The sequence below is a fragment of the Rhincodon typus genome, chromosome 16, assembly GCF_021869965.1.
Source record: "Rhincodon typus isolate 14 chromosome 16, sRhiTyp1.1, whole genome shotgun sequence".
In the NCBI taxonomy this organism is placed as follows: domain Eukaryota; kingdom Metazoa; phylum Chordata; class Chondrichthyes; order Orectolobiformes; family Rhincodontidae; genus Rhincodon; species Rhincodon typus.
In genome coordinates this window covers 10623901-10636643 of record NC_063347.1, presented here as the reverse complement: position 1 = coordinate 10636643, position 12743 = coordinate 10623901, and the positions used below count along the sequence as shown (strand labels likewise).

Sequence of the window (12743 nt, the reverse complement as noted above, 5' to 3'; positions counted from 1 at the left end):
CCCATTTCTGAAGAAGGGTCCCGACCCAAAACGTCAACTTTCCTACTCATCTGATGCTGCCTGGCTTGCTGTGTTCCTCCAGCTCCACACTTGTAATGTCTCTTACTCCAGCATCTGCAGTTCTTGCTATCTCCAAGGACATTCATAATCAATTTTCTCGCTCTTTATTAGCATTTTTGTCACCCACTGCAGGTTCCTAAAGAAAAAAAGTCCTAATCCTCAGGCCTACGACTAGTTTCTGCTGTTTTCTGCATCTTAGTTTTTGGTTGAAAACTCTCCATTACAAGCCTTTCGTAACCATGAGTATTTCATCCTTCTCATTGAGTCCTTCTTTTTGACTGGAATAAATTTTTGCTGAACGCTGTGGAATGTCTGCTTAAATATCTGCCACTGCTCATCCACTACCTTTTCTTTAATCTGTTTGCCCAGCCCACTTTAGACAGCTCTTTCTTCATATCTCTGTAATTGTGTTTATTTATGTTGAGGAAACTGGTTTGTGACAAAAACAGAAATTGCCAGAGAAACTCAGCAGGTCCGGCAGCATCTGTGGAGACAAAGCAGAGTTAATATTTTAAGTCCAGATGCTGCCGGACCAGCTGAGTTTCTCCAGCAATTTCTGTTGTTGTTGTTTAGCATCTGCAGTTCTTTGTTTTATCTTTGTTTTATTTTATTGCATTGGCTTGAGAAACAAGTTGCTCTCTCTCAAACAGATGTTAAATTTCCACCATGTTGTGATCACTTACACCCCAGCTGCCCCCCGCCAGTGATCCTTGACTACAAGATCTCTTATTAATAGCGCCTCATTAAAACAGTCTGTACCCAGGTAGATTGGTCAATAAGCTGCTCTAAGAAACAGCCCCTGATGTACTCTATGAATCCATCTTCTATGTTACCCTTGTCCTACCTTAACACATTTGTCCAGTCAAAATGCAGATTACAGTTGAATTATTATGGGCTGCCCTTTTACAACAGAGACCAGGAAATCTTTTTTCCTGAGTGTTGTGTAACTTTGGAACTTTCTGCCTGAGTAGGTGGTGGAGGCAGGGTCGTTGAATATTTTCAAGGTAGAGGAAGTAGATTCTTGTAGGGCAAGGGAATCAAAAGATGGGAATGTGGAATTTGAAACAAACAGATCATCCATGATACTATTGAATAATGGAGCAGGCATAAGGGGATGAATGACCTACTTCTGCTGCTAATTTGTATATTAGCCCATGCACATTATCTTGATGACCATACCTCTTGCTCCAAAAATAAATTAATCCAATTTACCTGAACTTACCTTACTGGTAATATCAAGTTATAGTAACAATTTGATTTTATGTTTGTTAATATTCTGAAATGGAAAATCACAATACATTTCTTCCAACAGGAGGATGTCTGTTTTAGTGGCTACCAGAAGCATGTACTGTCCCGTTTGGGACCAGCGCCACTTACAGCAGCTGAGGAGGAGCTGAAGCAGATTAAGATTAATGAGGTACATATTGCCATGCATTTTCCTGCTGTTGCTTTATTCAACAGTTTTTATAGTATGAAAGAACATTGCTCTTTACTTTGTTTATTTCTGCATGGATCAAGAACTAGTTACAGGATCTTGCATATAATTGAAGTCTAGGAAAAAGCACATGTTTCTGTTTGATCTGTGATGGATATCATCTTATTGTATCATTCAGGGTACAGACAGTTGAAAGGGTTGCTACAATTTATTATTCTAAAATGCTTGTTACATTCAATAACGCCTAGGAACAAGTGCAGGGCTTGTTGTGAGGTTTTCAATCAGTCACTCGGAACAGTTCAAGAATTACTGAACAGTCAATTTAGTCAGTAGGATGGAGACATTCAGAAGAGTCCCCAGAGTCAGAAGGCTCAGCTAAGTATTGTGGTTAGAGCTCAGGAATAGTCATATCATTACTAGGTAATTGAAGCTGAGAGCAAGGCAGAAGGAAGCCCACATGCACTATTTGCTTTGTTAGGTTGAGCAAGATTCAAGCTCAGAGAAACTTAGCTTCACCAAGCTGGTATACCCCTAACTGTGAAAAGCTGAAATTATATCTTAGTAGGTGTGGGAATACCAGCAGCACGGTGGCTCAGTGGTTAGTACTGATGCCTCACATCGCCAGAGACCTGGTTTCAATTCCAGCCTCGGGTGACTGTCTGTGTGGAGTTTGCACATTCTCCCCATGTCTGTGTGGGTTTCCTCCAGGTGCTCCGGTTTCCTCCCACAGTCCAAAGATGTGCAGGTTAAGTGGATTGGCCATGCTAAATTGCCCATAGTGTCCAGGGATGTGTAGGTTAGATGGATTAGCCATGGAAAATGCAGGGTTACGGGGATAGGATAGGGAGTTGATTCAGGGTAGGATGCTCTTCGGAGAGTTGATTTGAACTTGTTGGGCCGAATGGGCTGTTTCCACACTGTTGGAATTCTAGGAGTACCAAATCCAAGAGGGCTCAGTCCCAATTGAGAGAGTGAACATGAACAATCATTGAAGCAGCCCATGATGGATCAGCTTTTTGGATTGTTCTGGAGCTAAGTGAATGGTGAAAAATTTGTTTCATTTGTAAAGTTTTGATAAGATTTGATGATCCAAAGTGCCACTAAGGTCTGGGAGAAATCCATGGGATCTGTCTTGACCACATTTATTATTTGATGAGGCATTTGATATTGTTGGTTAACCATATTTATCTTGAGTTAATGCTAATTAAATGTTAGAATATAAGTTGAATGTATTACCCAATTACTGTTCTAACCTTGTAAAATTTGTTGTTGTTTGTTCAAAACCTTGGAATCTTATGGTTTTATTCCTTTAGCAAGTCCCCTGTGTGTCAAATTTTTGTTTTTTTTTAGAAAGTTACTGATCCCTAGCCAGATTGTAACACAAATTTGGCAGTCTGGTCCAGAATCATAACATTTACTGGGAGTAATGAATGTATATCAAAGGACTGTATCAGGCTGTTCAAAAGAATTTAAACAAAGATCCTGTTTCTGTAACAAGTTTTTTTTGGGAATGAACTGTAAAATACTTAATTATCATCAGTGAAGGATGGTGTTTGTTGATGATGAGCCTGTTATTCGTGAATTCAATTAGGATAATAATTGAACAAAAGTACTGCCAGGCACTCTTGAATCAATACACTATTTTAGTAGAATTTCTTATCTATAAACTCATAGGTTAATATGCCCAATATAAGATCTATATGACATGGGTGTATAAGTGCACAGATCATTGAAAGTGGCAGGATAGGTGAAGACAGCATTTAATGCAGCATACAGTATTCTCAGTATTATTAACAGGGGCATGGAGTACAACATCAGGGAATGATATCGAACTTGTGCAAGATGCTTCTTGACCTCACCCTGGAGGATTATGTACAGTTGTTGGTGCAGCATTGTAGGAAAGATATCAATGCATTGAAGAGAACATAAGCGTTTTACAAGAATGGTTCCAGGATGAGCAACTTTAGTAATGAGGATAGATTGAAGAATTGGGACATTTCTTGGAGAGAGAAATGTTGAGCAGGGATTTGATAAGGGCTTTTCAGGATCATGGGCAGGCTGGATAGAGTAGAGAGAAGCTGTTCCCGCTGGTAAAAGAAAAAAGATCAAGAGGGGAGACATTTCAAGTGAGATGCAGACAAAGCAAAGCTAATGTGAGAAAAAAAATCACACAGTGAGTGTAAGGATATGGAATGCACTAACTGGAAATGTGGCGGAGACCGATTCATTAGATGATTATTTGGATAGAAATGGTGTGAAGGGACATAGGAAAAGATCAGGAGCTAGACAGTAGATAGTACACCCAGTCATGCACAATGGGCCAAATGACTCCTTGTGATTCTGGATATTTGATTGCCAACCAGTTGCTTGGATCCATACAAAATCTATTTACAGGTGCCACGATGAGAAATTTTTATAGATCATTGGATTCACATTTATTACAAAGAGGTTTGAACGATGGAGACTTCTTTCTTCTGAGACAAAAGGTTATCTTTTACAAAAACATGTTAACCTGATTGTGACAAAACTATTTCTGTAGCTGTGGGTGACTTTGCTGTCTTTTGCAGGATAAGGTGATCCAGGTAAGTACCTAAGCATTTTCCCTCATTTGCTTTATCTTGTGCCTTATTGAAGTGGACTTGACTAAGCTTTGAATTTTATATAAAGAATGGAATTGGTTATACCAGAGTACTGTACAATGCAACTTTTCTTTCGTATGTGATGACATGAGAAACAGAAGAATTAAAGGGTCAGCGTTACCATAGTAAATTGCCTTCGAAGATGCTTTGCCATATCTGTATTTCAGTACAGGCTGAAGCAGTGTGCAACATGATAATACCACATTTCCAATTGCAGATTACACATTTAAATCGTCACAAAAACAATTAAGATAAGAAAAAAATGTGGATTTGTAAATGTTGTTGCTACAGCAGTCACTTGCATTGATACAGCAGTCATTGTGTAAGCTTGCTGCTGGGTTGCATGAGGAGACATGCAGTGTATTTGAACTGAAAATTTCATGCATGTCAAAGCCCTTTGTGCCAGTTGTAGATTGAGTTTGCTGTATATCCCCTATCATTATCATCCTTCCCTAATGAATTCAGGTGAAAGCTTGGAGCTCAAATATGTCACATGATCTAAGTAGGTGCAGCACATGGTTACAATTGCCTAGTTTTTAGATTTTGCAATGGATATTGACACCATCAACTTTGCCTTTAAGCTGCAAGGGTGCATACCATGCAGCATTTGGGAATATGCCGTGCACAGGCCAAACAGCCTCATACAAATAATAATCCTTTTAAGATACACATGCTGCTTCACTGTGCAGCAATCTTAAGAAGGCTGCACAGTGTGAGAAACAGGCTGTGCACAGCAAAGGAGAATTAATAAGAACATTGGTGCCTACTATTTTAAAACAGACATTTTCACAATTTTCTAATGTTCAGGAATATAAACATTCCACCAAGATTCAATGAAATGTGAGAATTCCTATGTAATTGGGAGCACTGGAATTAACTTGTTCAATACTCTTGTGTAACCTCCAATCTGCACTTACCCTAATAATGCTATGGAGATCACGGATTAGTCACATTAGGAAATGCATGCAAGTAGATTTAAGTAGGAATAGTGTTCTGCAACACCGTGGCATCCTCACCAGTGTCTCAGAACACTCCTCTATCCTGTGTTTTATTGAAGATATACAACTTATTGGAATCTGTTCAACCCAGCACCTCTACCTACCAAGAATGGTACTCTGCATTGAGGTTCACAATCATTGACTACATTACAGGAATCTGTTTGTCCACAGGGGACAATTTTAAGTTCTGGCCCACTCTTCCAATAGCAAAGAGTTGCTTGTTATTTTGAGGCCCCAATCTCATTTAAATTTGGTAGGCGCATTCTCTGAAGTTGAACAGATCTTCCTGGTGTAGCATACTCCTGCACATGTTTTAGAATTGTACCCTTTGTGTTATATTATCTGCCCTTGTTCTTCCTTCCAAAGTGCACCACCTCACAGTTCTTTGCATTGTACTTCATTTGACACTGATTTGCCCACTCCATCAACTTGTCAAAATCTATTTGAAGCTAAATTTTAAATTCCAAGGCTGAGATAGATTTTTAATCAGTGAGGGAATCAAGGGTTACAGGAAAGAGACAGAAAGGTGAAGTTGAGCATTATCAGATCAGCCATGATCTCGTTGAATGGAGGAGCAGACTTGATGGGCTGAATGGCCTATTTCTGCTCTGATATCTTATGCTTTTATGGCCTAAAGCTCTGGAGAGTCACTGAAGCTAGTTAATTAAGGAAACTAGCTTAAACAAGCTTTTTGTGGACCTTGGGTTGAGCTACGTCAGAGCATATAAAAATACAGACATCTCGGTGCGACTGAGAAAAACATACTGGGATTTGGGTGAGCACGGGAGTTATGGGAAAAGGGAAAGGAGATGCTTCTTTGCTTTTTCTAATGTCCTTTAGGGAAAGAAACTGCCATCCTTACCTGGTCTGGCCTACATGTGATTCCAGACCCACAGCAATGTGGTTGACTTGTAATCACCCTCTGGGCAATTAGGGATGGGCAATAAACGCTGCCTAGCCAGCGATGCCCTCATCCCATGAATGAATAAAAAAAACTTTTTCATCCTGAAGGAATTGGTTCTCACTCTCCTACAGGGAACAAGCTGGCTGTTTAGTGTGTCTGGTATGTAGTTAAGGTATTTTCTACTCCTAAAATAGCATAGGTACTAGTGGTAAGATAAGTAATATACGTTTTTAATATTATGAAATAAATTAGTAGTTATTTAAAACACATTAAAGACAGCAGGACTGGTGATATGTCGCTGCTGCAGTGTTTGGGAGCTCCTGGGAGTGTGCTGTGACACTTCAGGATGGGGGAGAGTTACCAGGATGTTTTGGGCCAGGAGGCTGTCACACCCCTCAAGGTAGGGTCTTCTCATTTGATCAGTGGCAGGGAAAGTGAAGTGTGACTGTAGCTGAGCCAGGTAAAGAAACCTAGAGAGCAAGAATTCAGGAGCCTTAGCCTTTACAGTTATCCAACAGATTTGATGCTCTTTGTTTTGGATGAGAGTGAAGGCTGTAGAGTGAATGAACAACTGTGGCACTGTGATACGGGAAGTCATTCAAACACTAGGAACAAAAAGGAAAGTAGTGATATTAAGGAACAGCCCACATCCCATGAATAAATAAAACAAAAACAAGGTGGAGAGTGGCTATATTAATTAATGATGCTATTTGCAGGATAGAGTGGGATGTAGTAAATTTAGGAAACCGGGGGCAGAAGAGGTTTGGATAGAGATGAGAAATGATAAAGGCACAAAGATACTTGTAGGAGTGATATAAAGGCTGTTAAAAAGTAAATACACAGTAGGATGGAATATAAGAAATAATAGGAGCTTGTCTGAAGTTATGAGGAGTTTTAATCTATACATAAGCTAGAAAATCAGATTAGCAAAAGAGCCCGGATGAGAAGTTCATAGAATGTTTTTGGGATGATTTCTGAGAATACTGAAGCCAATCAGGCAGCAGGCTATACAAGAGTTGATCCAAATTATGAAGGCATAAAAGCAGAGCTAGCTAGTGAGAACTGTCAGATTAAGTTAAGGGATAGTTCGGTGGAGATGCAGTGCAGACAAATAAGTGTATATTAATACGTAGAATAGATACATTCCAGAGAGAGAGAAAATTCTCAGAGGAAGACTCATCATCATTGTTCCCTCTAAGCTATGTATCTGAGAGTGCAGCCTCTCTAATGCTCCACATACAGCGACTGGCATCAGCATGCCAATCACAGCATTGACCTGCAGTACTGGAAGTCAGACATCAAACCTACTGTGTACAGACCTCAGAAGCCCATGAGGCCAGTAAGAAAATTAGAGGGACCACTGCCCACTACAATAGGTTACCTGTAATATTCGAAAATAATATCAAACTAATAGAAAAAGTATAAAAATGCGCTAAGATTGGTAAAAGATCAGACAATTGGACAGAATATAAAAGCAGAAAATAATGACTAAAAGACTAATGTCAGGGGAAATCAGAGTTTGAGAGAAAGCTCGCTAGAAAAATAAGAACAGATAGGAGCTTCTTTAGATATTTTTGAAAAAAAGTAGATGTTGCTCCTAGAATGAGAGTCTACCAAACAAATAATGGAAAGTGAAAATGTGGCAGATGAATTGAGCAGGTATTTTGCATCGGTCTTCACTACAAAGGATACAAGTAACATTCCAGGAAATGGAATCGAGAGAGAAAATCGAAATATACAATCACCAGGAAAGTGGTACTGAGAAAATTGTTGGAACTGAATGCTGACAAATCCCTAGGTTCTGATGGACTTCATTCTAGGACCTTAAAAGATATGGCTATTGAGATAGTTGATGCATTGGATCTAATTTTAGAAAGCTCCCTACATTTGAGCAAGGTTCCATAAAATTAGAAAATAACGAATGTAACTCCTTTATTCAAACAAATGGGGAGACCAAAAGCCGTAAGCTAAATGACACTTAGCATCTGTCATAGGGAAGATGTTAGAAGCTGTTATTAAAGTTTTTATAGCAGGGCACTAAAAAAATTCAAGGTAATCAGGCAGAGACAACATGATTTGTGAAAGGGAAATCATGTTTAGCCGATTTATTGGAGTTCTTTGAAGAAGTAACATGCCATGGATAAAGGGGAGGCAGTGAATGGACTGTACTTAGCTTTCCAGAAGGCACTCGATAAAATGCCATATCAAGGTTATTGTGGAAAATTAAAGCTCATGGTGTAGAAGATTGGATAACTAACAGGAAATGGAACAGACACAAATGGGTCTCTTGATCGGCATGATGTAACGAATAGTGTGCCACAAGGATTACTGCTGCGATCAAAACTTTTACAATTTATATAAATGGCATGGAAAGGATGTTAAATTTGCTGATGATTCAGAGATAGTTGCAAAGTCAGTTGTGAAGAGCACATGAGGTGGCTACAAAGTGATATAGATAGTTTAAACGAGTGTGCAAAGATCGTACAAATGGAGTATAATGTGGGAAAGCATGCAAATGTCCATCTGGCGGGAAGAATAAAAAATTGAGCATATTATTGAATTGATAGTACATTGCAGAGCTGTGAGATGCAGAGGGATCTGAGTGTTCCAGAATGAACAATTGAGTGCATATTAATTTGACAAAAATGTAATAAGTCTTGTTTGTGGTGTGTGTTTGTATATATCTATTTGGTTTTCGTGTTATAATTTATTTTGCTTTGTACAGTTGTCCTGACTGCAGTGGTGGTAAATCCTGCATGTCTGTCAGTAGTTGCGTTTCTGCTGCTACTTTGTATGTTGCAAAGATTGTTTTTAATGCAATTGTATTTTTATGTATTTAAAATTTAATTGGTAACAAAACTCAATCAGTGCAATTCTTTAGAAGGGTTTGAATATCCTTGGATCCCCATCATGACTTTAAACAGTCAAATGAAAGCACAATGGCAAAGACCTGGGAGCAGATAACCAGTCTTTCCCATGAACCTTCAGCACAAAATGCAGCCAATATAAATAGAATAAATATTATGTAAAGAAGATGCTGTCGAAAGATGGCTGTAATTTGATGCCATTAAACTTGAACCCCGTTTAATACATATGGCTCATCTGACCTATCTTTACCCAACATCCACACTTGCACACCATTGGATAGTGATCAAGAAAGGAAACTGACTGACTTTTATCACCCCCTCTTCTGCCTGTCCTCATCCTAATGCAATTTGTGGGTATCTTTATTGTACCCCCAGTTACGATTAGGGAACCTAACACTGACTATGAATGGAACTTGGTCGGTTTGTCTCAGTAATTTGTATCACAGATGCACAATTGGACAGTATTTATTTAACAACTTCACATCTTTAAATCACAGTGTTCTATTGTGTTAACTTCTTCCTTTTCATTTTCACTTTATGCCCCACCCCTGGATTGGTTTGAATTGGATTTAATTATCAAACCTTTGCTGTGATTTTCTGTGTGCAATTAAGAATAAATAATCATTGTAAATTGACTAGGTAGTTGCTGAACCAATATGTATCATGAGGCCAATTTTCGGTCCTTTTGCATGGTCACAAGACTACGTATGACTTACAAAATTATTATAATGTGTCCTTCGCACATGTTTTTGACTGGATTGAATTTTCAGTACAAAAACAATGCGACTTTTCCCCCAAAAAATGTAATGGGCAAACAAGTGCTCCATCTTCAAAAATAATTTCTGAAAGCCCAGCTTTGTGCTTTTCTGGAAGTAAATGAGAAATAACTGCACAAATAACAAACTGTTCATTTCTGTTATCAAAGATGCTTTTATGGCCTCCCTTGCACTATGTGGCAATTCGAAGTGTCACATAGCAAAACAATTGTGATTTTTTATTTTGAAACAGCTGCGAACTTCTGTGACTTGTACCTATTTTATGCTTCTTTGTCACCTTTTTAGATTTCTAGACTCATTGACTGATTCCATTCCACTTAAATTGTCACACTGTTTCATGCATGTTTTCAAAGAAGATGGAATTTTGAAAATTGGCCTTCTGGTTATCAATCAGTTCATATGTATTTTATCATGCCTGAAAGGAATATTTTAACGTGTGCAAGAATTCTCTGTGGAATGTTCATCAGAATGGTACAAGCTGTTGTGTTGATCCATGCAATATGTAGTCTCTTCAACCTCGTTACATGTATGTGGAATGTTACCTGTGTAAGTTTGTATGTATTTTAACGTGTATCCTTGGATATAGTTTGTAATCAGTTTCGACCTGGCCGTGCCTACAATTGTATACAGAGAATAAACAACATTAAAAGTAAACTAATTTTTCTGCCGTTCTTTTGGCCAGACATAAAGTTGGTTGAGATTGAGCTCTTGTTCCCAAAAAAATGAGAGGGATACAGTTTTAGAGCTGAATATCCAAATATCTGGGTAAATAGTTAACATCACAATTTGTCACAGAAAGGAATCAAAATTGTTTGGGTTAGGCACAAGTTACATAAAATATAAATGCTTTCAGTGCTCATTCTACAACCAGATGTCACTATCATGAGCTTCAGAATTATTTTCTTACTTCCAATTTGTAAATTCTGCTGAAGACATGTAGGAACAGGAAGTTATCATAATACAAACATTGTCTTCAACAACAAAAACAAATTGCTGAAAAAACCCAGCAGGTTTGGCAGCATTTGTGGAGAGAAATCAAAGTTAACATTTCGGCTCCAGTGACCCTTCTTCATAACAAACATTGAATTCTCTTTTACTGGATAATGTTACATTGAATGTAATTAAAATTCTAGAAGTCTAGATCTAATGGAGAAGCAATGCTGACCCATTACTTAACCTCTATAAAGAATTGCACATCATTGACTGGATTAGGAGTTTGCGCAAGATTGGAAAAGGAGGTGGGCAGAAGCTGAAAGTAGCCTTTCAGTCAGCATGCTAATTTCCCCACTCCTTCGCTGTCCAGCCCTGACCAATTTCGCAGCAATCTAGAAATGTAGGACTAGTGTGGGGGAGAGGGAAAGGCTATGGGTTTATGCACAGCAGGTTGCCAATATATATTATTTAGTGGAAGTGGGTGATAGCAATGCAGTTAAGTACGGAAGCCCACCTCAGCATGCTTGGGTGCAGCAATAGTCCTGCTGTCGAGCTCCCATTCCAATTTCTAACAAAATATTGAAAAGGCTGTAGGTGGTGCGCCTCTATTTTTAAGTGCCCTCTCTTTTCCTTAGTTTTCATTATAACTGATCTATTCAAGTTGGAAAGCCTCTGATTACCCTTCCAATTTCAACAGCCTATCCAGCATTCTTAAGTGGACAGCAAGCCTACCGTCTGCCAGTAATTGGTCACTATAAGAGACATTACAATGAGTGACAGTTTCCCATATCACACAGGTTTCTAACTCACATTTCAACCTGACAGCAAGGTTCAAATGTCTGCAGGCAACATCATTTTATTGCCAGGCATCCTGATTATTCAGCATTTAAATAAAGCTGGCCAATTCTTACTTTCCATGCTCAAGTTTCAGGTATCCTTATCACTGTGCATGAAAAGATTTCCATGCAAACAACTAGGTACTGTCGGAACAGAATCTCTGTTTTCAGAAATTAATTTCCATTACTCAGCATTCCTTTATAATGATTCAAATAAACAAATTCAATTGATTGAGATGTTTATAGAAAATGCTAGTTTAGCAGATCCCATTTAAACAAAGTCACTTTCAAGAACATAGACAAAGTTGACATTTGGTCAAGTAAGTTTCACTTGTCAGTAGACAGTATGGACTGGATTTTATTTTTTTCAGCATGGTGATGGAGGCAGAATAAAAATGGAGGACTCCAGTCTCTCCCTGCCCCATTATCTCAGCAACGGATGCGACTGGCAACACTTTGGTGGGAAGGCTGCCAATTAGAGAAGCAGAAAGTGGCTCTGAGCCCAAATGGGACTGTAGATCAAGGCATCAAGACTGTAGACAAAGGGATAGTGCTGCAAATAGGAACTTTGTCAGAACTGAAATTATAAAGGCCCCAACTCTCAGAAACAAGCTTTATTTTTATAGAAGGCGCAAAAAAGACAAAAGTGTTATTTTTTTAAAAAAGCAGATGTTGGCAGTTCCCTCTGGAATTTGCCGGTACATTTGATCATGGACCCAGTGGCAAGTCTTTCTTTCCACTCTTGTGCCAACTTCTTATCACTGCTGTAAAACACTCCCAATTTTTTTTTCACATTCCAACACCCAATAAGATGAGAGATAGTAGGAACTGCAGATGCTGGAAAATCTGAGATAACAAGGTATAGAGCTGAATGAACACAGCAGGCCAAGCAGCATCATAGGAGCAGGAAGGCTGACGTTTCGGGCCTAGACCCTTCATCAGAAATCAGCAGGAAGGCTGACGTTTCGGGCCTAGATGAAGGGTCTAGGCCCGAAACGTCAGCCTTGCTGCTCCTGTGATGCTACTTGGCCTGCTGTGTTCATCCAGCTCTACATCTTGTTAACCCAATAAGATGAAGTGGGCAACAAAAATTGAAAACAATTGTGTTGTTAACAAACTTAATAGCATGTTAATTAGTGACTTCACAATACCAAGTGGACTGCCAATTTTGTGAACCCACTTGCCTTCCATAATTTGGGAGACTGACGTGATGTCGTCATACTGCAGACACAATATCATCACAGCGTTATTTTATGACAGAACACAACTGGGGATTGGGTGCAGCACATCTGATT

At 38.9% G+C, this 12743-nt stretch overlaps 1 protein-coding gene across 2 annotated transcripts in view; it reads left to right on the top strand.

The window, feature by feature from the left end:
- LOC109911514 (twinfilin-2) overlaps positions 1–12743 on the top strand; it is a 107519-nt gene that overhangs the window by 82637 nt on the left and 12139 nt on the right. For both annotated transcript variants that reach the window (XM_020510834.2, XM_020510832.2), the window contains exon 5: positions 1373–1477. In XM_020510834.2, coding sequence (XP_020366423.1) covers positions 1373–1477 — 105 coding nt within the window. The remainder of the gene's footprint in view (positions 1–1372; positions 1478–12743) is intronic.